This window comes from Pseudorca crassidens, chromosome 3, assembly GCF_039906515.1.
Source record: "Pseudorca crassidens isolate mPseCra1 chromosome 3, mPseCra1.hap1, whole genome shotgun sequence".
NCBI classification, from domain to species: domain Eukaryota; kingdom Metazoa; phylum Chordata; class Mammalia; order Artiodactyla; family Delphinidae; genus Pseudorca; species Pseudorca crassidens.
This window is the reverse complement of record NC_090298.1, coordinates 65,477,003-65,504,224: the sequence shown is the minus strand read 5'-3', so window position 1 is coordinate 65,504,224 and position 27,222 is coordinate 65,477,003. Positions and strand designations below refer to the sequence as shown.

At 36.9% G+C, this 27,222-nt stretch overlaps 1 protein-coding gene across 1 annotated transcript; it reads right to left on the bottom strand.

Annotated features, from left to right (window-relative positions):
• LOC137221456 (V-type proton ATPase subunit S1-like protein) lies at positions 1 to 26,470 on the bottom strand. Its single transcript, XM_067731164.1, is given in 13 exon segments — positions 1 to 1,710; positions 1,713 to 1,800; positions 1,802 to 1,813; positions 6,226 to 6,466; positions 12,220 to 12,270; positions 17,490 to 17,695; positions 17,697 to 17,723; positions 19,286 to 19,347; positions 19,589 to 19,661; positions 23,994 to 24,007; positions 24,907 to 24,953; positions 26,378 to 26,439; positions 26,441 to 26,470. Coding segments are annotated over 13 exon segments (1,095 nt in total). The 3' UTR covers positions 1 to 1,528.
• Between the last annotated feature and the right edge of the window lie 752 nt (positions 26,471 to 27,222).

Sequence of the window (27,222 nt, the reverse complement as noted above, 5' to 3'; positions counted from 1 at the left end):
ACAATGAATATTTCTTTATGGAATGGCATGGGCTCTCAGTTTCCATCCTCTAATGCTAACAAAGTCCCCTATAATTTTAAGCTAAACAGAGTCAGATAATCAATCCTAGATTCCCATTTTCTTGAGGGTGTGCTCCCTGCAACCATCTTTGGTACAGATAAGTACATAAATTAAGATTCTTAGTTGCAGGCTATAGAATCTGCTCCAGGTATTAAAACAGAAAGGATGTAAATCAAATACACTTCAATTAAAAAAAACAAAAAGGAATTCATTACAGACTAATAGGAGCTTACAGAATTCTGAGAATCTACATTCATAGCCAAGAATACTGCAGCCAAAAGAAATGTCCAACATGAGACTGTTTTATCAGAAATCCCAGAGTCATGATCAGTCACACCTGGCATCAAAGATGAGACCAGACTACAGACCCATCACCACAGCTGCCCAGAGGATCCAATTTCTCTGTGCATGACCCCCTATCTTGCATTGTTCTCAACTGCTTTCGAGGTTTTGTGCAGGGTATCTTAGTAGAACCTAGCTCATGTGTGAAACCCTAGTTAGGGAAATGCAATGTAGTTTTTACACATAAGATCTCTTTAACACAGAAGTCATACTAGAGAAGCTTTGGTGAGGATGCAGAGTGAGCCTTTCTTCAGTATCTGCCAAGAACTGAAAAGGATTATGGGGAAATCCATGTGGAAGAAAATGGTGATAAGAAGATGAGTGGTGGTTCCAGAATTTCTTTAGGGAATGCTATCTCACTGGAAGGGGACTTGGAGATGTATTTGCATAGTAAGCAAATTGTTTTTATTTAGCTTAGCTGTTTAAGTGGTACCTAGGAGAGCTGATGGAAGTCTAAATCAGACACACGAGGCAAGTCTTGGCACCACAATGAAATAAGAAAGGTAAGATACTGCCAAGACTATTATTGCTCCTTCAGAAACTGAACTGGGCTGCCTCTGAATAGCAAAGAAAAAGACAAGAATGCCCTTGAATAAAGTGTTCCACCATATTGACAGGAGTCTTCCCTAAACAGTTCTGTGACAGAGAAAAAAAAGACTATTTTTTAAAACAAAATTGGGATATAACTTCTGAAAAATGCAACCTATGTTACAAAATACTTTAAATTCTGAACTTACAGATAACCTTATATTTATCATTTCTATATTTATCACATCCAAACTGACAAAGGCAAGGAAGACCAAGTGTGTTTTCCCTTCTTTATATTGCATCATTCTTTTTTTTGGGGGGGGTCCCTAACTTGAAATATTCTTTTACTTTCAAGACACCTTGGGGCAGCAATCATATTTATCTCCGTGGGATTCCTGAGATACCTTTATCATTGCTCCAAATCTATCTAAGAAGGCCAGTGGATGTTCCAAAATGTATTCTTTGCATGTATTTCCTTTAAAAAAAGAAAATCAAGCCTTTTGGTGAAAATCTTATATCACAAGTCAAACAGCACACAACAGGAACACCTCCTTTCAGAGCTTATCGTGGACTTCCTGAGGAAGAGGGACCTGTGCTGTTAAACATAAATTTTGCAGATCTGTTGGCTTCTCAGTTCATAGCATTCGACTCCCTGGCTCCTCAGCAGCTCCTTCTCTTCTGATGCATCTCGAGCTTTCAACTGGCAGAAGTGAGCCAGAGAGGCGATGAAATCATAGTGCCAGTCCAGATAGCACAGGTAGATGAGCATGTGCAGGGCAGGATCAGGGACATTGCCAGGCTGATTGGAATGGCTGGTGAGAAGGAAGAGGTGCAGTCTCGGGCCTTGGAAAACTGTCCCCCCCTTAATGGTAAAGCCTTGGATCTGTCAAGAGAAAAGAGCTGAAGTGACATACTCTTTCCTCTGAAAATCTGCTTCACAGTTGGGCTAGGGGTTCTAGAGCCCTAATCAGTCAAATTTAAATACTGGGGCCATACTTGCTGAATAATTTAAACACATTATCTAACAAATGTGAGTGTGCTCGTGGGGACAGTGAAACTTAATTTTAAATCAAGACTGACCCAGAAACTCTGGGATATATGGTTGTCATAATTAAGTGGCCAGAGAAATTCAAGGCTCTGAAATAAAACCTCTTTTATCTGATCCTTAGTTCACCTAAAACCACTTCTGTTGTCTCTAAAATTCAAAGCCTACTCAAAATTTTATGTGTTAATATAAATTTCGCAAAGAATAGTAATTCTCACTTTCTCTGCCTTTGATTCTGTTGACAGGAAGTAGATAGGAAGAGTCTTTTAAGGGAAGATATGATTCCCAGTGACGTAAAATATAGATAATAAAAGCTAACACTTATTGAAGATTTTTTTTTTACATACCAGACACTGCCTTAACTCATTTAATACTTACAAGAGCCTATGAATAAGTTACTATTTTATCCTAATTTATGGATGAGGAAACAGGCACTGGAAAGTTAAGTAACTTGCCCAGAGTCACACAGTATTAAGTACAATGAAGCTGTAATTCAAACCTTAGCAGTCTGGTTTCAGAGGCACTTCTCAGTTTACAACTCCATAACTCCTGGTATATTGTGTCTCTTTTTCCCCCCATCACTAACTCTCCTTCTTTATCAGATGTACCATTCAGACTTGGTACTGTTTTTGGAAGACCTGTATACCACTTGCAGTCTGCTCAGAGAATTCAAAGAAAAGCTTTCTCATATGTGCAATGAAGTGATTTAATTACTTGGAACTAGGAGAGGTTCAAATCGACAACTGGCCCCATTATCTAAATACTATCACAATAAAGAAACAGGGAGTACAGAGTCTACAGAGTAATGATTCTAAATGAGAACAATCATTTGTAGAAGGCAACTTCCACATTCAGCTAGCTTTTAGAATATAACCCTACAACTCATTCAGTCACCTAGTTGGTTTTAAAAGGGTACATCAGAAAATTGAATTATCCATGAATGCTTTAGTGAGGATTCATTTTTAAGACTTAGGTGGGCACTTTACCATGTTTCCATGCTAAAATGATTGTAGCCACCCATCATACCGTAGACATTAGGGGCCTTGCTTGCCCAACTACCTGTGCTTAGACTGAACCAAAACAACTGCTGAAGGAGACTCTTGGCCTGGCTTTTAGGATACTTGGCCTGCCCACTCTATGAAGAGGCAAAGTGGCCTTCTCTTCAGGCACTAGCCTGAAGAGTCAAGCTCCTCAATGACAAAAGATGGCTTCATCTGATGCTACAACTCCAGCCAAAGAGAATGTCCTCACGCTGACTGCCACTTACCTCTTAAGACTTGACTGAGAACAATATCTGTGGAGGATGCCTGAGGGACACGTTGTCTATCCATGTTCTGGACTAGAGATTGTAAACACTCTGTATCCAGCCCACAGGTAAGTTTTGTTTGGCCCAGAGTTCTGAACATCCTGAAAACCTCCCCCAGGAATCTACATTTCTATCTTTAATTGAAAAGTCAGAAGATCCAGCAAGATTGGGCCTGCATTCCTATAAAGCAAAAATTAGCTGAAGTTTTATAAAATATACCTCTTGTGATGCCGGCTACATTTTGCCGAAGTCCCCAGTTGGCCCACCTGAGGCATGTGAGCTTTCACCTGAGGCACCTGAGTTTGCCATGCATGTGACATCACTCTATACTTTATTCCTAGAATAAACCAGATAGATCAGCAAAGCTGTAGATGTGGAACGCAGCCTTTTGTATGCATACCTTAACCTCCATCACCACCAGCACTACCTCTTCCCTGGACTGGGCTTGATTCTGTATCTGTCCACATGAAGAGTGTTTTACAAGGTCCACCTCTGACACCCAGTGCTCTGTTCCCCATGAGGCTGCTGCTGAGGATGCTGTCACACATTGCACAACACCAGGGATGAATGTGCTCCTCACAAGCACATTCTCAGTAGTCTTATGAACCCCATGAACACGTAAAGGGTGATTCTTTCTTACGCTGGCTGCTCAAGAGCTTCAGAGCGAAATTACTGTGCTGCTTCCAGTCAGGGCAGACAGATGGTCTCATGGTTTTGTGTACCAACTTCACCAGTGGTTTAGCTGATCTTTTCCTCCTTTTGTTTTCCTTAATTCCATGTCTTCCCATTTTTTGGTTTATACTTTTTATTGTAAAATACACATAAAATCTACCATCTTAACCATTTTTAGGTGTCCGGTTCAGGGGCATCAAGTACATTCACATCATTGTGCAACCATCACCACCATCCATCTCCAAAACTCTTTTCATCTTGCAAAACTGACACTCTGTACCAATTAAACACGAACTCTCCAGTCCCCTCTTCCCCCAGCCCCTAGCAACTGCCATTCTACTTTCTGTCTTCAAATGTGACTACTCTAGTACCTCATACGTAGAACCATACAAATATTTGTCCTTTTGTGTCTGGTTTATTTCACTTATCATAATACCCTAAAGGTTCATTCATGCTGTTGCATTTATCTGAATTTCCTTCCTTTCTAAGGCTAAATAATATTTCATTGTATGTATATGACAGATTTTGTTTTTCAGTCATCCACTGATAGACATTTGGGTTATGTCCATCTTTTGGCTGCTGTCAATAACGCTGCTATGAACATGGATGCACAAATATCTGTTCATGTCTCTGTTTTCAATTCTTTTAGGTATATAATCGGAAGTGGAATTATTGAATCACATGGTAATTCTATGTTTAATTTTTTGAGGAACCACCATACGGTTTTCCATAGTGGCTGCACCATTTTACATTTCCACCAGCAATGTACAAGGGTTCTAATTTCTCCACATCCTTGCAATAGCTGTTATTTTCAGTTTGGGGGATTTTTTTTTTTATAATAATCAACTTAATGGGTGTGAAGTGGTTTGCCCATTTTTCAAAGTTATTTTTCTTGAAGTATTTCTATAAGTCATTGTAAGTCATTTCTGGAACAAGGTAGAGATATAAATCAGTCAATTCATCTGTTAGGCAAGATTATGTGTGGATTATTCTTTGTTTTCATTATTACCTCATTTCCCTTTCCACCTACTTCTCTTTTAAAAGTGTGAGAGAAATAGATACAATATATACTTTATAAATATTATATAAATAGATATATATATTACATGTATTATAAATTGTCTTTGGAGCCAGTCCACAATTCAAATTCTGCCTCTACCAGTTACCAATTATATCACTTTGAACAATTATGTAATCATCAGAGTTTCAGTCATCTCATTTGTAAAAGAGGGATAATAACAGCTATCTTGCAGCATTATGATAAGTTTTGAAGACAAAATATGTAAAATAACTACAACAGTGCCAACACACAAAGAGGACTCATAAGTATTAGTTATTGTTAATCCATGCCTAACACGGTCCTGGGTGTTGCCACATATATATTAGGCCATGAATTCTTTACATCCATAAAGATAGGTCAGAAATCGAGAGGGTGGAGTAACTTGCCCAAGTGGCTGAGAAGTAATTCAAAACCATGTCTTTCGAACTCCAAAATGCAAACTCCTTCCCTACCCCAAACTACCTCACCACACTTCTCCAACCTGGGGGGAAGGGGAATAAATATATATTTATATGTGGAAAAGATTGGGAAGAACCCATAAAAGGGACATGTAAAACCCTGCCTATTTCAGGGAGTTGAAAGAACAAGTTAAGCTTTTTTCACAGGTAAACAGGTCAGAGGAAGTTGACAGATGTCTCTCAGCCCGAGATTCTGTTGGTGAAAAGGAACTTCTTATGCCTCTATGCCTTTCCCCAAATACTTTCAAGAGGATCTTTAGGATATTTTTGACTCCCTGGCTGACAGTTCCATTCCTATGCTAAATGCCAAAGCTGTCACTCACACTTCAGATGTACTTCTTATCTGCCCTGATAGGATCACTGCTCCTCTCCCTGAAGGAAATAAAATAATTGTCCGACAATTCCTCTCCCCAGAAGGGCCTCTTGCTCCAGGAAGTGTCAGTCACTGGGCTCATGCCACAGCTTCACTCTGGCTTACATTGCTGGCATTCCTCACTGATAATTATGAGTGACTGGATAAACCTTTATATAAAAGAAAGTCCTTGTGGGGGGCAGGGGGATCACTGTGCAGGAAGAGGAAATACTTGATCCTATCCTATTTCATACCTTAGAAGATAAAGAACATAATTCATACCAATATAATTTTAAAGATATCTACTCCTCTCTTTTCCTTAAACATCTATGTTTTCAAACAAACAGAATTTCTTTGGCACCAAACACACAGGTGCATTGAGCATATGCTTTAGTTTATTACCTGGAAATCAACAAAAGTGACCTCCCACAGGCTTGACATATCATTGGTGTCGCTGGGCAACAAAAGGGCATCATACCGCTGCAGGCTGCTGACGTGTTGGCAGTGGTAGGAGTAACTTGATGGAGCAAACATGCCAGTTGCATTAAAAGTTGCTGGAATTGAATTATTGAAAATAACCTCGACTCGGTGCAAATTAAACCAGCTCTGGGTGGACAATTTGTTGTAACTGGTAAGGGTGAATCTGACAATGATTATAAAACAGTATTACCCCCAAAGCACTTTTACATTTGCTGATGCAGGACACTGTTGACGAACAGTACAAGTGCGCCCTCTTTTGTCAGGTAGTAGAACTGGCTCAGAGAGAGGCTTTTACTTTCTAGTTCTGAACAAGAGCCTCCTGATGGGTGGGAATGAAAGCAAGTAACAGGAGAACGCCCCAAAGTGAGCAATACAAATTCCTACAAAAGGAAAAACACAAAAAGCTTGGGTATTTTTTCTTTTTTAAAATTAAAATAATTTTATTATTGCAAAAAAATTGAGAAAAACTAAATGGACAATAATATAGAAGTAGCTAAATAAATAATGGTCAAAAATAAAATAGCTCTTACTATGTGTCAAGCATCTCTCTAAATTCTTTATGTATATTTTATTTAATCTTCACTACAACACCATGAGATAGAGAATATTATTATCCTCATTTTGCAGATGAGGAATCTAAGACACAAAAGGGTTAAGTAACTAACTTGTGCAAGTTTACTCAGAGAGTAAGCACTGGAGCTGGGCTTAGAATCCCATCTGAGACCACAGCCCTTACTCTTAGCCATTTTGGAATGGAATATTCTCTAGCAATAAAAAAGTTATAACATGCATATGTCATGATCACTTTTTTCATTAAAAATGTGTGACTGCATAGAAAAAAATTCTGGAAAGACAGAGATCAAAATGTTAATATGATTACCCACTTTGTTATACACCTGAAACTAACAACATTGTAAATCAACTATATTTCAATTTTTTTAAATGGAAAAAAGAAAAAGAAAGCAGCTGAGATCAGTATAGCTCAGGGTGAAAGCTTGGGTTTTGATCCTGGCTCTGCCCACCTGTAGGTTATGTTCCTGCTCCTTCTGGGAACAGCATCTTGGTGTGTATAGGGCTGACCCTCTCCCCTCTCAGTGGTCTCCCGGACCCTGCCAATCAGTGTATTGTGGCCCTTTAATCACTGTGATCGGTTTAGAGAGAGGCATATGCCCCAGGCTGGGTCAATAAGATGTAAGCTGTGCTACAACAGAGTTCTTTTATGTTGCTTAAGTGGATAACTGTCAGCTGGCCACCATCCTTCCAGCCTGAGAATGAAACTGACACAAGGACAGCAGAGCCAAGAGATGGAGAAAGATGCTGCCCTGGTGAGGTAAGTTAAGTGTCTGAAGCTAACACTTTCAATCCTATTAATCAGTTACCTTTTGACTTTATGCAGCCAAAAGAGTTCTCAGAAATACAGCTCTTATTAGTGGTATGGTAAGTGTTGTTAAACAACCCAACTGGGCCTTGCTTTCCTCATCTGTAAAATTGTGCTTGTTTAAATAGAATGCTCTGTGCTGGCCTGGTGTTATAAAACATTCGTTGTTATCTGGAACAGCCCCTGCTCACCCTGGGCTCCTGACTCAGATACAGAAAGGTTTTTTGAGGGATGCAATTGAGTCTGGCCATCCGCGCCCACTGCAACAAACCACCGAGAACGCTGAAGGCCAGAAGGATGGAGGTGGTGGACATCTCAGATCTGGACTCTGGAGTCAGCTGTTCCAGAGGGCAATGGGAGAGACAAGCCATTCCCAGAAAAGGCAGGCTGGCTCTGGATTCCCTGGAAGTGACTTCTGTTGTGCTCAGGGCTGGGGTGGAGCCCGCCACATTGTTTGCAGCCCTATTTCAGATAATGGCCTGAGATTGAGGCTGTTCTGACACAGCCTCAGTGCGGTGGGAACATTAATGCACCAACGGAACTGCTCGAAAAAATCCTTCCTGGTGAAAACACCGGGTCGTTTTGCCAAACAGCTGTCCAGCCCACAGGGTCTTTGGTTCTGTGTCTCTTGGCCCACTTGAGGGCAGGAATGGCACGCCCATGGGCCTGGGGGATATGACACCCTCTGCCCTGGCCTCTCAAACCTGTGCTGGTTCCTGGAGCAGAGCCTGAGCAAGGATTTGTGGGCAAGTGATTTTTTAAGAAAATCCCAGGAGGACAGGAGAGGAAAGATGTGAAACAGGCGGAGGGAGGGGAGAACAAGTAAGGGCTTGCATCCAGCAGGGTCCCTGGAGGGCGACTTTGGCTCTGTCCTGCTGGGATATCTGGAAACGCGTGTTGGTTAGGGCTGCCCTGGGGGATGTCTGGCCCTCTGGTGGACATGCAGGCAAAGGGTGCTCCAGCAGCCCAGGAGAGCCCCTGGCAACCACACAGGGTGCCTGTTGTTAAACAAGGAGAGGGAGGGAGGGAAGTAGATGGAACAGCTCAGTACCTACTTCTGTTCCTGCCCTTCCAAGTTGCTCTTTTAAAAGGATACGTTGGAAAAGTCAGACATAAAAGGTCATATGTTGTATGATCCCATTTATATGAAATGTCCAGAACAGGCAAATCCAGAGATAGAAAGCAGACTGGTGGTTGCCAGGGGCTAGGAGGGGGAATGGGGAGTGACTGCTAAGGGGTAGGGAGTTTCCTTTTGGAGTGATAAAATGCTCTGGAACTACACAGAGGTGATGGTTGTACAATATTGTGAATGTACTAAGTGCCACAGACGTGAACACTTTAAAATTGTAACTTTTATGTTATGTAACTTTTACCACAATGAAAAAAGTAAAAATAGAAAAAACAAATGTTAATTGTGATGACCAATGGTGGTTGGATTATGAATGATTTTCATTTTCTTTTTATAGCTCAGTATTTTCCAATCTTTCAGTTTTCAACAGATATATATATAACCTTGTCTTAGCTTGGGCTCCTACAGAAGTAGACCCTGAGACAAGGATGTGAATACAAGTATTTTGTGGAGGTGATCCCAAATTTATTGGGGAATTTAGTCATCCAAAAAATGTAGAATATCATATGACATTTGTCTTTCTCTTTCTGACTTACTTCACTTAGTATGATAATCTCTCGGTCCATCCATGTTGCTGCAAATGACATTATTTCATTCTTTTTTATGGCTGAGTAGTATTCTATTGTTTTTTTTTAAAATGGGATACAGTTGTTTTACAATGTTGTGTTAGTTTCTACTGTACAGCAAAGTGAGGTAGAATTCCCTGTGTTATACAGCAGGTTCTCATTAATTATCCATTTTATACATATTGGTGTATATATGTCAATCCCAATCTCCCAGTTCATCCCACCCCTCCTCTTTCCCCCCTTGGTGTCCATACATTTGTTCTCTACATCTGTGTCTCTATTTCTGCCTTGCAAACTGGTTCATCTGTACCATTTTTCTAGATTCCACATATATGTGTTAATATATGATATTTGTTTTTCTCTTTCTGACTTATTTTACTCTGTATGACAGTCTCTAGGTCCATCCACGTCTCTACAAATGCTCACTTATATGTGGAATCTAAAAACTGATACAAAACAGAAACAGACTTAACAGACATAAAAAACAAACTTATGGTTACCAAAGGGGAAGGGGTGGGGAGGGATAAATTAGGAGTTTGGGATTAGCAGATACAAACTACTATATATATAATAAATAAACAACAAGATCCTACTGTATAGCACAGGGAACTATATTCAGTATCCTGAAATAAACCATAATGGAAAAGAATATGAAAAAGAATATATATATATACATACACATATATGTGTGTGTGTATAACTGAATCACTTTGCTGTACAAAACTTATACAGCATTGTAAATGAACTATAGTTGAAGTATACTTCAATTAAAAAAATTTTTAAATGAAGTATTGCAAATAAAAACAAACAAACAAAGTATGTAGAAGAGAGAGAAGAGAAATGACAGAGGAATGGAAGGCAGCCCCAAAGGACATAGGTAAGCAAGCTTCCACCATGAGTGACAGGGGCTTAATGCCCACAGGGAATCCTGGGAGACAGCGTAGAACACACACCTCTGAGTTATCTCACCCGAGGGTAAGGGAGCTAGGATATTTACAGACTTCTTTCAGTCATTGCTGGGGTACAGATGGGAGGCAGTGGGCCCCTTTGGCCAGAGAAAGCTTTTAGGCAAAGAAAGGCTGGAAGTTGAAACTTGAGCTGGTGGGGACTTCCCTGGGGGTCCAGTGGTAAAGAATCCACCTTCCAATGCAGGGGATGCAGGTTTGATCCCTGGTCAGGGAACTAAGATCCCACAGGTCATGGAGCAACTAAGCCTGTGCGCCACAACTACTGAACTCACACGCCTCAACTACAGCCCGCGTACCACAAACTACAGAGCCCATGCACCCTGGAACCTGTGCTCCACAACTAAAGAGAGAAAACCTGCATTCCACAACTAGAGAGAAGCCCACACACCGCAATGCAAGATCCCGCATGCTGCAACTAAGACCTGACACAGCCAAAAATAAATTAAATAAATAAATAAATGATAAATAAATCTTTAAATAAATAAATAAATCATTTTTTTTTTAAAAAGTTGAGCTGGTGGACTATAGTGCTCTCAAATGGAAATGCCCAAGAGGATACAGACAAGGTACACTGACAATGTCAGCCACACAGCTTTACCATCAGAAAAAATAATAATCAAAAAGCTACTTTCCTCTAGGGAAAAATTTTTAAAAGGTGCTATTTGAATCAAAAATATTCCCCATTCCTATATCAAACAGATATGTATATGTGTCTGGTCACCTTGTGAGATTCTATAAAGTGTCTCTGAAAGATGATGGCATGCATGTTCTAAATTATGACCAGTGAAACACTCGTATCCCATGATATGTAGGCACATGTTGAGGAAAGAGCTTTCCAAGGTTAAACATAGGAAATGCTAGGTTAGAGGCAAAAAAAACAAAGAAAGGGGGACTGGAGACAAGACGGCAGAGTAGAAGGACTTGAGCTCATTTCCTCTTACGAAAACACCAAAATCACAACTAACTGCTGAACAACCATCAACAACAACAAGAAAAGACAGGAAATGCTAGGTTAATCAAAGTCACCAAGTGCAGCAATCTTCCTTAAGAGCGCGTCTTCACAGAAACTTCAACATACAGATTTATACCGTGAATCTCCAAGAGGACATGCTGTGCAGTCTTTCTCAAACACGTTTGACCACAGGACCCCTTTTCTGGAAATATTATAAACATTTACACAGAGCAAAAGTGTTCCATAGAACACAGCTTAGGAAAGACTGCCCTAGCACATCCTTCTGGTTTTTCAAGAAATGTTAAAGACACGGCTGCTTATCTCCACTAAAAGGTTGCTCCTATAGGAAAGGAAACATTATATTTTTATAAGAAAAAAATTTTTAATGCTTTCAAATTGCTCCCCACCCCTGGAGCAGTTCCTAACTGCTTGGATAAGCCAATGTTGGCAGATGCATTATTCCATACATAAACAGAAAAATGCAGGCCTATGTTGATTGTCTGCTGGGGAATTCAGCTAACAGAGAATTTTTAGTTACAGTTAAATGATAAGTGTGACTCAGTTGTAAGGAGCTATACAGAAAATAACTTCAAACTAGAGCCTCAGTTTTGGAGCTTTAAACATATCTTATTCTTTGCTCAGAGGAAAGAGGTATCACATTCCCAGGTTCATGTATTTTCTAGGCCGCTAAAGGAAGAGGGAAAAAGTATAGTTGCTTTGGTAGAAACTAAAGAAAGTATTACTATAGGATCCCATCATAACATCACTGACTTTTCAGTGTAATTAGATAAATGTGGCATTTCATGTGTCACAATACTGGGCACACAGCAGTCCCTTGATACTTACATGTTGAATGAATAAATTATATGGAGCTAATCTGAAGTGCTGAACCTATGACATTCCAAAGTGCTATCCATACCTACCTTATGTCAATACCTCTGGGATTTTCAGCATCACCAAACTTCAGAGACAACCTTAGAAAACAGAAACACAGTCCATCAAAATAGGAATAACCCTTACTCCACACTATACTCAAAAATTACCTCCAAATGGATCACAGGTCTAAATGTAACAACTAAAACTATAAAACACATAGAAGAAACATAAAATAACATTTGTGCAATCTTGGGGTAAGAAACAGCTTCTTGAAAAAATGTAAAAGTATGAACTATAAAATAAAAAACTGATAAATTGCACTTTATCAAATTTTAAAAACCTTTGCTCTTCAAAAGATACTGTTAAGAAAACGAAAAAGGCAAGTCACAGAATGGGAGAAAATATTCACAACACATATACACAAAGAATTTGTATCCAAAATACAGCAAATAGCACTAACAACTCAATAATAAGGAGAAAACCCAACTTTAAAGTGTTCAAAAGACATGCACTTCACAAAGGAAGATATACAAATAACCAGTAAGTACATAAAAAGATGTCAATATCATTAGTCATCAAGCAAATATAAAATGAAACCACAATATGATGCCATAGTACAGTAATCAGTATGGTTAAAACTTTTTTCAAAAAAAAAAAAAAACACTCTTAAGCTTTTAGTATCTATATTTATTCACATTATTTGGAACATTAACACAAGATTTCCTGGAGGGGAGATAGATTATCACTAACCCAGAGCAATAACCACATTGGTTCCCCTTTTAGCCAAATTCTTCCCCTGCTGAAAGCCAGATGCCATCCTACACATACTGGGATTTACAACACAGGTAAGGAACACTAAAATTATGAACCTGGGAGCTCATACAGGAGACAGTCGTTCCTCCTTCAACTCCTGAGAGAAGGAGAAAGACATCTGCTTCTTTAGTGTCAGATATTTTCCTTGGAAAAATAAAAGTGTATGAATTTTAATAGCCTTTGGATGGGAGCAAACAGCTCACCATAAAGGAAACAAATGGGTGCATGTCTAATACCCATGTAGGTAAATAAAGTCTCCAAGGAGACGATAAGAAGCTTCTCTGGGTTTCCAAGCCCTGGAATATCTCAATGGTGCTGAGTTTCATTACTCCTTGACATGTAATCACATTCCTGTGAGGAGGTACATCCCTTACTAACTCCAAGACTTATCTTTTAACCCAGGTCCGAGCAAAATTTGTTTAGAAATTGCTAACCATACAGAAACATAATAATATTTTCTCTGTAGTCCCACACTGATCATACCTAATGTTGGTAAGGATGTGAAGTAGCTGGAACTCTCATACAGCGCTGGTAGAAAGGTAAACGCTACAACCACTTTAAAAAACCATTTGGCAGTTGCTTAATAAGCTAAACATACACATACCATATGATCTAGCCATTCCACTCCTAGGTATTCACCTAAGAGAAATGAAAATATATGCTCCTATAAAGACGTGTACAGGAATATTTACAGCAACTTTATTTGGAAAGTTATCTGAAAACTGGAGGAAAAACAAATTTCCATCAAGATAAATAAGTTGTGATATATCCATACAAAGGAATACTTACTATTCATCAGTAAAAAGAAATACTCCTTTGACACATGCAATAATGTAGAAGAATATCAAAATCATTATACTAAGTGAAGGAAGCTAAACTAAAAAAGAGCGTACACTATATGATTATAGTTATATAAAATTCTAGAAAATGCAAACTAATCTATAACAATAGGAAGCAGAACAGTGGTTACCTAGAAAGGTGGGAATGGCAGAGGGATGGATTACCAAGGGGCACAAAGAAACTTCTGAGTGTGATGAAAATGTTTGCTGTCTTGCTTGTGATGATGGTTTCACAGGTATAAACGTATGTCAAAACTGACCAAATTGTATACCTGAAATATGTGCAGTTTATTATATTTCATTTAAATTTCAAAAAGGTTGAAAAATAAGAATGATGAAAAGCTAAATACAATTGAAATGGGAAAATGTGAGAAATTTAAATATATAAAGGATGATGCTGATATGTGACATTATAATGTCTTGAAGTTATAACACCTCAATATACATTATAAAAACAAAAAAGCCAAAGTAGGTGGTTATAAAATGTCCAATTACAAATTTGAAAAAAATCACACAAATATAATTTCATCAATTTGGTCCCACTTATCAAGAAATAGAAATGTCAGTGACTGAGCTCGTTTATCTTCCTACTACTTATGGAGAAAGGGAAGGAGTATTTACAAAATTAACCATATTAATAAGATCACTAAAAGAAATATCTTTATTTCCTAACATCATAAGCTTAGGTACCTTAGAAGCACTCATTTACAAACACTTTATAAGCTAATTTACTCGGTAAAGCAAGTTTTCAAGAGGATTTTTCTCTAACAATATTCTGATAATGTTACAAATTACTGAAAATACTTTAAAGAAATGAAGTGCATTTCTTGGATTGTACTTTATAAATTTGACTGGTCACTTACTCTAACAGAAGTTCTCTAGTTCTTCCAAGGAATCAGAATAGCTTAGTTACCCACAAATTGGCTCTCCAGCTAATGAACTGAAGCTCCAAGCAAAGCCACGTTGCGCCCACCCGAATCTCTGGTGGAGCAGCTCAATGGCCTCCATGCTTCTGATGTCCCAAGAGCTTTCTCCAGCAGTCCTGGTTTCAATGAAAGCTGTTAACATGCTCTGCTGTGGAGTAAAGAACATGAGGCCCAATTTCAACAAAGCAAATTCAGCAATCATTCAGTGAGATTTTTTTATGTGCCAAGCACTGCACCACATGCTGCACCATAAAGGGGAAATACAACCTAGGGAGTCACTCAAAAAAGAGCTTCATTTACTCTTCCAAGCGCCCTACCCTCCCATGTTTAAAACAGATTCTGAATTCTTGAGACTTTAATTGCCTAAATTCAAAATACACACAGATGCTGGGATTATGCTCTGTTTGTAAGGCTTTCACTATTTAAAAAGACTTCTGTAGCAAATCTGTCTGCCAACAATTTGCCTTTCCCTGAACATTTTGTTTCCAAGCACTAAAATATGGTCATTTTTTTAAAATCTGTGCTTTTGACCTTACATGGTTATGGCTTAGCTTGGGTTTGTTCTTTCCGCAACTCCCTTTCTGGTTCTTGAATATAAGATTTCCTTGCCAGCATAACAAAGGCATCTCACTAATCTATGCAATTCACAGGAATCAGGGACAGTCTCAGCAGCTGGTCCTTGAATGCCTCACATCCTGGGAAGCCTCCCCCTCATGCCCTTGGGAGGGCTCTCCAGGATGCCTGCACACTCACCTGAGCAGGACTCTAAAATGTGGATGATACACGCTCAGAACTCACCCACTAGAATTCTTGGGCAGTGACAAAGAAAAAAAAAAATCATTAACTTGTGTATTATGAAAACCAAAGGTTCCTTAGGCCTCTCTACCAGGTAACTAGACACTATTTTACTCTAGTTGTCATTAGTATCTTATACTTTGAGTAGCACTTGGCAAAGTTCTCATGCATACATTTCCTCATTTGATTTTCACACTGCAATGAGATAGGGCCAAGAGAGAGGAGGGAAAATGGCATTGTTAAAGATGTTTTAGACCCCAGCTCTACTACCATACAGGCTGTATGATCTTAACAAGTTTCCTAAGCTCACTCTCACCTGAAACACCGATGATAACTGTACCTGTGACTCAGGGACTTAACTCGCAATAGCATTGTGAGGAATAACAGATAACATACCTGTGAAGTCCTCACAAGGTGCCTGGCCAATTCCAAGTGCTCCAGTCCTGTTAGCTGCTAGTAATAGATGCCACCATCTCCATCTCACACATGATGATCCTAGAGTGGCTCCTGTTTATAAAGTCACAGAGCTCACTGGCAGAACTGGGCCTAGAAGCTAAGTTGTCATTCTTTCTGTCTCTAGGTTCCCAGTGATAATCAAGGTTTCTAAAGTCCAGCAAAAAGCTGTGGTGCCCTGATCTACCCCACAAATTCCCTGGCGTCAGGATAAATGGAATCAAGGAGGGCCAGTCAGCCATGGACAGGCAAGACTATCCCCAGGCAATCAGCCTCTCTCCCCACAGCTGACCACAAATAAAGAGCACTGCAGGGAATTAATTAGAGGCTGAGGAAACAGTCCTGAGCTCTCAGCAATGTTGGAGTCTCTTTGATAGTTATGCTGTAACAGAATAAACAAATCCGGGAGGACTCTGGATTTTGCTTACAATTCCCTAGCTCTCTGATAAGAGACAGTCATTGTGAACAGCAACATACTTACTAAAACTTGTAATGTAACTTGTAAGCATACATGAATATAATCCATTTTTTACCCATCATCAAGAATTTTTAAATGAGAAGTAAAGTTCAGAAATAAAAAAGTGTTCCCACCAAAGTATATAAGAATAATACAGAGAAACACACACACACACACACAAACACAGAGCATGTTATGGTTTATACAAAGCATTCTGCCCATCTAAACCAGGCCAGAACAAATGCAGAGAATCTTCCAAAAGCCTCCATTATGCCAACAAATGTTGAAAGCAAGGAGCTTTATAGAAAGCAAGTGGGACATGCCAGACTTCCTCCCTCTGGACCAAAACAAATACAAGCAAAAAATATCTGCTTGGATGGCTGAAAAGCAGAGAAAGGCACTGGAAATTGACTTCCTCTTCGATAGGGATAGTTGTTTAATCTGCTTATCTCAAGTCAAAAATAATTATTCTAATCATTTTTTAAATGTCCTAAAGAATTCTCTGAAATTTGGCCATTCAAAGTTACCCTTGCACATTTGCAAACAGGCAATGTTCCATAACTTCAGAACACTTCCTAGAATCAAATATCTGCCCCGGCTAGATGGAGTCAGCTTTCTTTGTTTCACCCACTAGAATATGTATGACTCTGCTCACCGATATGCAATTTCCTTCCTGCTAGGACAAAAGTAGTTTGACACCTCACATTTGGAGTTGACATAGAGCCTGGAATCCTTTCTCTTTTTCAGAACGAGTTTGGGAAACTTCATTTTCAGAATCCTGAACTTCCACAAAGTATTATAACAATTAGCTAAAGTGTTCAGAAGAAAATTATTGGGAAAAAAAATAAGAAATTAAAAAAATTAATTTCTGACTTGTTCTTTCATTTTAGACATTAGACGTTTCCTCAGAAATGTATGTCAGGGTCATGTACAAAGGAGCTACTTCTACTTTCCGAAATGACAGAAAACTGGACCACCCAGTTAACAGGCTACACTAGCCCTAAGGGCTTGCTCCAGCAAAGCAGTCAAGTTACATGGCACTTCCTTCACTGCAGTTTGAGTTGCCAGCGTCCACTGTTGCCTTGTGGCCAATGGCTTCATCTGTAAGGTCCAGCCAGGTCTGATTCTTAAATTTAATTGTTATTCTTTTGGCCCAAAAGAGAATGCAGGGAATTCCATCCACAGAGACATAAACCGGGCTATGATGGCTGAATGCATTCCAAGGTTCTTTTTCTAAATCTTTGTCTGCTCAGATTATAATTGAGAGCCTAATTAACCAAATAAATGAAATTTAAGATACGAATTTGTATCCATGGTACAAAAGGTTTCTTGGAAGTAAAAGAGCCAATTCAAAACCTGTTGGAAAAAAAAAAAAAGGAAAAAAAAAAAGAGAAAAAAAAAAAAAAAAAACCTGTTGAAACTCTGCTAGCTTCAGAGTCCATGCTATTTTGGGGAAAAGATGGGTGGACCTATCAAGCCTAAAAACGATAGTATACCTGAAAGGCACATGAATCCAGTTCCACAAAGCACCAAAAATGTAAAGGACCAAATTATAAAAACAAACAAACCAAAAACCAACTTTGAAAGTAATAATATTAGCAATAATGACTTTAAAAAGTCACCAGTCACCGTGCTGGGGGAGGAAGAGGGAATAAATAGGTGGAGTGCACCAGATTTTTAGGGCCATGAAACTACTAGTCTGTATAATACTGTAATAGTAGATAGATATTATTATACATTTGTTAAAACCCATAAAATGTGTGACACAAAGAATGAATGCTAATGTAAACTACGGACTTTAGTTAATAATGTATCAGTAATGGATTATCAGTTTTAACAAATGCATCACACTAATGAAAGATTTTAAATACAGGGGAAATTAGCAGGGGTGGGGGCTGCAGACTGGAGAGGTATATGGGAATATTCTGTACTTGTGGTCAGTTTTTTCTATAAACCTAAAACTACTAAAAAAAAAGTCTATTAATTTTTTTTTAAAGTTCACCATGCCTTGAAACTAATGGCGGTAATCTTTTCAAAAAATAATATCATAAGAACCCAAATAATTCAGAACTTTAAATAAATTCATTAATATGTTAAACAAAGAAAACAAGAGGTTTCTGAAAATCAAGCGTAATTCTCCAGACCGTTAATGTCCAACAGAACTTCCTGTGATATTGGTTATTATGCACTGGAAATGTAGCCAGTACAATTGAGGAGCTTAATTTTTAATTTTACTTAACGTTATCCAATTTGAATTTAAATTTAAATAGCAGCTTGTGGCTAGTGTCTACTGTCTTGGACAGTGTAGTTCCAGGTCATTTAAAATACATAAACTAGCAAGGTATTCTAACCTTATTCTACATCTTATGAAATCTTTGCAGATTTCCAGGAAGCCCAAGACAATGCACTTCAGTATGTCACTCTGGAGATCATAAAGGCAGGTCTCTATCCGAAAGAAGATCCACTTATCTAGAGCAACTATTCCATACCAATTACTCCAGTGTAAATAGAGATAAAAGAGAAATTGAACAGGCAGCAACAACCCAAGTTTACCAGTAACCAAAGATAAACTGTTACTATAGTGACCCTATCTGGAAAGGAACAAAAGTAAAACTGAATATTGTAATGAAAATACTGTATATGACAGCAAGTGAAACTTTAGTGTTTTCTCAACTATAAGATTACCATAATACATTTCCTTACCTAAAGTTCAAGCAAGAATGTTAGTTATTAATAAAATTATTACTTATATTTTCACAGTGGCTCTGACCTGATTGAAATGTGTTTACTTTTTTTTATGATACAATCTAGTTTCCTAACATGTTCATACCTGTGTGATTCGTATTGTTGTGAAATCCTGCACTGGTTTCATTCCTCCATTATTCTGCTGATCTGTCAAATAAAATGATATGAGTACAAAGGCTAAGTGTCATATATTTTTTAATGTAATTGAGTGACAATAATATGCTAAGTACAGGCTTAAGTCTCTTTTGGCTCATAATTTAGAATACTGTAGTTTCAGAGATTTTCACATCAGACTGCTGATGCCAGTACTGGTGTTCAGGGAAGCCCATCACAGACAGAACCCTTCCTCCACCCCCAAAGGAATCATAAGGGAAATCACAAGTCTTACCATTGTTCATAACCACTTCTTTATTTGAAGATGTTGGAGAGCTGAAACCAGAAGAAACAAAAATAAAAAGATGCTGAACAAATATCTACATTTTAGATTTTATATGTAATTTTAAGGACATTTTGGTTTGTTACATCTCAGAGTAGAGCAGCAGAACCTTCGCCTGTCAAAACTGTTCACTTTTGAATAGTGAATTTCTGATTTAAAAAGTAATACTATATATGTTCTTCAAAGAAAATAAGGAAAAGACTGAAAATTTTAAAGTAGAAAAAATTTTTAAGTATCAACCCTAATGTTCATTCACTGAATAAACAATCTATTCTGAGAGTTTACTATGTGCCAAGCAGTATGCTAGACACTGAGGTTCAACCAAAAATAAATAATAACCAAATAATAAATCAAATAACCAAATAATAAAACATAATAAAATATTTTACAGTGAAATTTTATACCACATTGTACTGTCAACATATTAAAGCAAAAATATTCAACCCTTTTTATTTAAAAAAAAGACAGACTCTATTGCCAAAAAGGTATTTCTGAAAATTATGAAGATATAAATTATAATAATATATCCTTCCAGTGTTTCACTCTACGTACATGCATACACACCCTACACACAAATATAATTTATTTTTTATATCATTTAAACAGATTTTTATAAACATCCCGTTTTAAAGTGTGTAATTTTTTTTTACTTAAAAATATATCACAAATATTTTCCCACGTTATTACTTATTTTTCTGACATAATTTTGAATTCCATGTGGTATTACATCATACAAATGTATTAATTTATTTAAACTAAAAACTTATTAAGTATTTAAGTTGTTTCCAATTAATAAACAATACTACATTGAACATTATCATGGATTATTTGTTCATACTCCTGAGAAGTTCCTTAAGATAAATTCCTAGAAGTGAAATTGCTATGTTAGAAGATATATACATCTTTTTATCGTGGAATATTGCAAACATACACAAATTTAAACAGAAGAATATAAGCTCCTTCACCCTCCCCAAGTACCTGTGCCCATCATCCAGCTTTAGTAATTATCAAGTCATAACCAATCCTGTTTTACCTATGTGCCCACCCACTTCCCCACTCTAGTATTATTATGAAGAAAATATCAGAAATTATATTTATTTAGGTATGTATTTCTAAAAGATAAGGACTTTAAAAAGTAACAGCCCAATTATATCTAGAAAATATTAATAATTCTTTAATATTAAATATCACATCAGTTTAAATCTCCAATTGTGTCATGTCATAAAAGTTTTTAGTTTACTGCATATTTTTAATTTTTCGTAAGTTGTACCTGTAACATATGAGAATACAGATCAAATTCTATATTTAGAGATTCCTATCCAAGACCTATATATATAACTATCATATAAACCCAACACTTTTACAATTAGAGAAATATATATATTATACATTATTATCTATATGCAAAACATAATTTTGGAGCCAAAGAGTTACTAAATCTATATTATAGTGAAATGCTTTAGAATTAATTATATGGAACCAATTACAAATTAAATGCACCACTCTCCTTGTAATACAACCTCTAACAGCTAGTAAGAATTTAAGATGATAAATTGATAACTATAATTCTACTAGATGCTGTTAATAAATTCATATATGCATGCAATTATTTTTTCACTTTATCAGCTCTATTGACATATAATTTAAGTATAGTAAACTGCATTAGTCCATTCAATGTGTACAATTTGATGGATTTGGGCACAGACATATACCTATGACACACTGCCACAATAAAGATACAGAATATTTACATCCCACAGAAGTTTCCTCATGCACTTTTGCAGTGGAGTGATGTTTCCTTCACCTCAGCCACAGGCAACTACAGACTTACTTTCTGTCACTTAAGATTAGTTTGTATCTTCTCCAATTATAAACAGAAGCCTGTAACATATATTCTTTGGTGCCTGGATTCTTTCAGATTTTTAATGACTAAAATTCACTGATTTTGTTACATGTATCAATATTTCATTCCTTTTTATTACTGAGAAATATTTCATTGTATGGATATACCACATTTTGTCTATGAACCCACTGATGGACATTTATGGGGTTTTGTGGAATACGTTTTTGTTTCTCTTGAATACATACCCAAAGTAGAATGGCTGAGTCATAATGTATAAGTTTGTTTAACTTTTAAACTGCCAATCAGTTTCAGCATGTGAGCTTTCCTGTAGCTCCACATTCTTATGACAAAACATTTGGTATTGTCAGTCTGCTTAATTGTAGCCATTCTAATGGGTGTGGGTTGCTATCTCATTGTAGTTTTAATTTTCATTTCCCTGATGACTAATGATGCTGAGCATCTTTTCTTGTGTCTAACGCCATTCATATATTTTATTTTGTAAAGTATGTGTTTAAAACTTTTTCCAATTTTTAAAAATAAGTTCATGGTCCTCTTATGAGTTGAAAGAATTCTTTGTATGTTATAGATACAAGTTCTCTGTCAGATATATGCATTGAAAATCATTTTTTCCATTCTATGTCTTTTTCATTTTCTTAATGGTGACTTTCAAAAAGCAAAAGTTTTAAATTTCACAAGTCTAATGAATTTGTTTTTCTTTTATTGTCCATTTTTTTGTGTCTAAAAGAAATATTTCCTAACATAAGGTCACAAAGATTTTTTCTTGCATTTTACCTAGAAGTTTTAAAGTTTCAGCATTCACATTTAGCTATGTGAGGATCCATTCTGAGTTGATAGTTGTGAGATATGGTACTTGTAACATTTTGAAGACTAGAAGAAAGAAAATGTCCTATAAGCTTCCAGAAATAAAAAACAAGAATCATGCAAGGATTCAGAAAATGTATTTCTTACACCCTTTCAAAAGCTAATGGAGGACATGCTCCACGAAAGTAAGGGATAAAACCAAGAAAGAGGAAAGCATACGTTCTAATAAACAGTGGATCAAACTCAGAAGAACAATGAAGAGAAACCTAAGGATGACTACTGCACATCAGACCTAGAGAGAATCAATCCAGATCGGAGCAACAGGACAAAAGCGCTCTGAAGAAGGGAAACCTAGAGGGAGATCTCTACGCAAAAGGAGGATCTGAGAGACCATGTTATATGTTAAATACTCTGTTGATAATAAAAGGAAGTTGTTACACAAAATCTAAAATGTATAAATTGAGAAATCATCTGCATATATCATTTAAATTATAATATTTAATACATACAGTCGTGGACTGTATGATTGTTCCCAACTAACTCCCTAGGAACAGCAATCCCAGAGATGAATGTATCTCTGTCTTTGGCCATATTCCTTGTAGTACCTCCCTGTGGGAGGAATATTTCCTGCCCCGTCATCAGGCTTGGCTATATGTCTTGGAATATGGGCCAATGGAATATGAGTGGAAGCAATAATGTGCCAGTTCCATAGAAACTTTAAGAGGTGTTACATGCGTCTACCACCCCTTGCCCTTTTCTCTTTGATATGATAATGGCATATCCAAATAGAGGCTGCTATTTCAAGTCTGGGTCTTGAAATGAGAAGACATGGGAAACAGAGCTGGAACAGGGCCATGGCAGCCCACCTGTAGCTGTAACAGGGGTGAGAAATAAATGTTTGAGATTGTAAGATTCTGGAATTTTGCAGTTGTTTGTTACTAGAGAAAAGCTGACGAAATAGGAGACAGTTTTTTAATAATTTATTATGTGTCTTGGTACCATTTGATTGTTTTAACCATGTATATGTATTACTTTGATAAATTTTTCTAATTTATTCTTTTTTAAAAGATGCCTTAATTTAAAAATTTATAAATTAGCATTCTGATTTATACTATGTCTCTTGTGAGTATGGTTAGCATTAATCAGTCCTCTGAATCAAATCACACCTAGGAGCACTAAGAAATTAAATTTCCTGAGCAGCAAGCGTGAGGCTCCAATCAAAATAATCATATAACCACAATAGAGATATGCTTTAGCCGAAAGATCTCTACCTACTTAAACTCCAAATTCTATAGTACAAGTTAAACAGTAACTGAATACATGAAAGAAAGACTAATACTCCAGAAATATTTCTTGAAAAGTTTCAAGCTTTCTAATATCACCATATACAAATAGATTTTTAAATTTTTTAAATTTGAACTTTATCCAAAAATCGTAATTCATGATACAAGGTTAAGGATTCAATTTTAAAATGTTTTAATGAACAAAAACATAAAATTGAGATATATTTTACCTAAATAAGATAATAATATATCAAGTCATTTGAAAATATCTAGTCAGCAAAGGAGTTTAATGTTTACTGAATAAAAGTATATGAATAAATGAATGAGTTATCATATCATTAATATGCTTGGCTTGAGACTCTACTAATTAAAAATTTCCACATGTTCACTAATGAAAAGCTTTTAGCACACAAAATAGGCTTACTTTCATTTCAATGAATCTATGGACATACAATAATGCTGCTATATTCTTTTTCAAATAAACTCTAATTTGGATAGGCCTTGCCCACACCCATAAGCCTAAACTAATGAGGTTTTAAAGGAAGCCATAATCTCAACCAAAGACAAAATACAGTAACATGCATTTTCACATCACTACATGATCTCTGAACTAAAGTAGAACTAAAGGATTATCTGGTTTAAATTATCCATGTGAATAAACTAAGAAACACTGATTTTTAATGTAAAAAAAGTAAACCTACATTAGCACTAAAATATTCAGACCCTTTTCCAGTAAAAGGGAACTCTGCAATACAAGAAAAGTAATCAAGAGCCCTAGGCTTGCAGTGGCTGGTGAAATATTTTTGATTTACCAGGTGTTCTATCATGAGTCTCCCAAGTATGCCTTCATGAAGATGAAGGTGAAGTAGCTCCTTCATGGTTCTGCTCAGGGTGAAGATCAGGTTCCTACCAAGGCCTACAAGGCCCTGAAAGGCCTCAGCCTGCTAGTTGTGCTCATTTTGCCTCCGCCCCTCTCTCCTCCAGATACACTAGCGTTCTTTAGTTCAGTTCCCTGAACGCTTCATGTTCCCTTCTTCCCTCGTAAGAGTCTTAGCACCTGCTGTCCCCTTTACCTGGAATGTTCTCCATCCTGCCCTTCTCCCTACCTCCTTGTCATGTCCTCCATATCACAGCTCAAATATAACTTCCTCAGAAACACTGTCCCTAACTTTTCAGACTAGTTCAGATCCCCCTATTATATGTGTTCACAGTCTACCATACTTTTCTTTCAAAGCACATTTCACAGTTTATTTGTAACAATATCATTCATTTGATTAATGAGCACCTCTGTTCTAGATTTAAAGGTCCATGAGGGCAGAGACTATATCTGTTTTGCTCACCATTGTACAACCAGCACCTAGCACTGTGCCTATTTAAAAGTATCAAGTATTAAAACTATGTGTTACATGCATAAATGAACTAACAATTTAATGAACGAACAAACTCTGAAAGGCAAGTGGGAAATGGGAGATCACGGGGGGTGCTGTGTGAGAGGGAAAAGATTTCCTTTTTGTTTAAGTATAAACCCAATTTGAGGAAGGACTATGTAAATGAAGAGTGATGACCCCTACTTTCTCTAAGTTCAGGTAACATGTATCAGGCTTAAAATACAATCACCCTTCCTAGAGACTTAAGAACCTTGAATTACTCATAGAATTGAAATATATTTTAAATTCCAGATCTATGATATGAAAGAACATTCACAAAACAGCAACTGTTGTTTCCTTCATAATGAATTAATATGACATATTATTAGATTCAAATGATCACTGATTTGTATGATTTCTACGGTTTCTTCTGGAACTAAAATTATTTAAACCCATTAATCTTGCTTCAAAAACAGAATTGGGATTTTTACAGTTCTTGGTGTATATTTTACCAGTGTAATACATAAATCAGTCATTTCTGTATAAACCAGGTGAGGAAACATTACTAAGCTTTAACCACCTAAGGAGTATAGGTCATTTATTACTTGAAAGTGAACCTGAAGGAAAGCACTAACTGATTTGGAAACAAATAAAAAATACCTGTACTTACTGTTTTTATTAGCTGATGACTTAAGAATTCCTTAACACAAGTTTTGGCAGATCATCCTGCTTGACACCTTCCTTTGTGCTCACACTAAATCCCCTGATGGATTTGTTGTGAGAGCACATAATGAGTAATTGGGGGATATGACATAAGTTAATTGCTATTCAGATTTTGCATGTTCTTCTTTATATAGAAATCTCTATATGTTCCCTTATACAGTATGGAAAGAAGCCAAAAGGACAAAGGAAATAGAAATAGAAATTTTGCTTGTTAGTTTTAAATAGTATGTACTCCACACAACTACCATCTCCTACTAGTTAAAATGATTTAATACCTGTTCTTTGGGGGACAGGTAACATATTTCTGAGGTTTTTAAATGTTTTCTTACTCTCTTCTCACATAAAAACAGCAGGAGAAACCGAAATTAACATTTACTTATAAGTATAAAGGAAACATGAACACTGATTTGAGTCATTTTCTCATAGAGATATACTTTGGTACATAATACAAATGTTTCTTGGATATTTTGAACAAATAAATTAACTCTTCCCTCTTATAATAAAGATTATGTTTTAATCTCTTATTTATAAACTCTCGTTCAATGATTTTAGTAGCTACCAAATGATCTAATCTAGTATATCCATTTTGAATTGTTAACAAATGTAGCTGTGCAACAATATAAAGAAATTACAGAACCACATAATTTCATACTTGCACTACAGTTTGCAGATGCATTATATTAAAAGATGTGCAGTTACTCACCTTACGTTCTTCCTGGCAAGTAACTGGTCCAAGGTTAGTGAAAATCCCATACATAAAAAAATAAAGTGAAAAACTAAAGATTTTTCTTCCCATCAAGAAATGAATCCGTTTTTCAAACCAGGCACATCTGTTAATTCATAAATGCAAATAGAGCAGAGGCAGTACTTTTTACGCCTTGTGACTGACTAGTATATTCAACCAATAAAAAGATAGCTTTCCACGATGTATTATGTGTGGGAGAGGGTGGAAGGAGGGGCCTGATACTGCTTAATTTAGAGTACAGAGTGAAACTAATGAGTCTGTTTAGGTTGTTTGATTATTCATCGCAATGAAAGATTATTAAGCTCTTTTTAGAAATTGGCATAGTTTTGGTACTCTCTTCAGAATCTCATAATGCTTTTCAGGAAACAAATTCTCCTCAAAAATCTATGAAGTATACAATATCACAGGCATTTTTCAGGTGAATAACTAAGTAAAACTCTCTGAGGCTAAACTAATTTTATGTATGTGTCCTATTGAATTCATGACTCTCCATTTGCTGAGAGGCATGAAATGCAATGGTAAAGCACACTGGCTTTGGAGTCAGACAGCACTAAAGTGCATTCCCAGCTCCAGCTCTTACTAGCTATCTGATATTAGGCAAGTTACTTTTCTTCATTTGCAGAGTGGGGACAAAGGTACTTAACTCAAAGAATTGTTGTGAAGATTAAACAAGGCCCTGAATAGCCAAATCTACCTTGAGAAAGAAGAACAAAGCTGGAGGCATCACACTTCATGATTTCAAAATACATTACAAAGCTACAGTAATTAAAACAGAACAGTACTGGCATAAAGACAGACATATA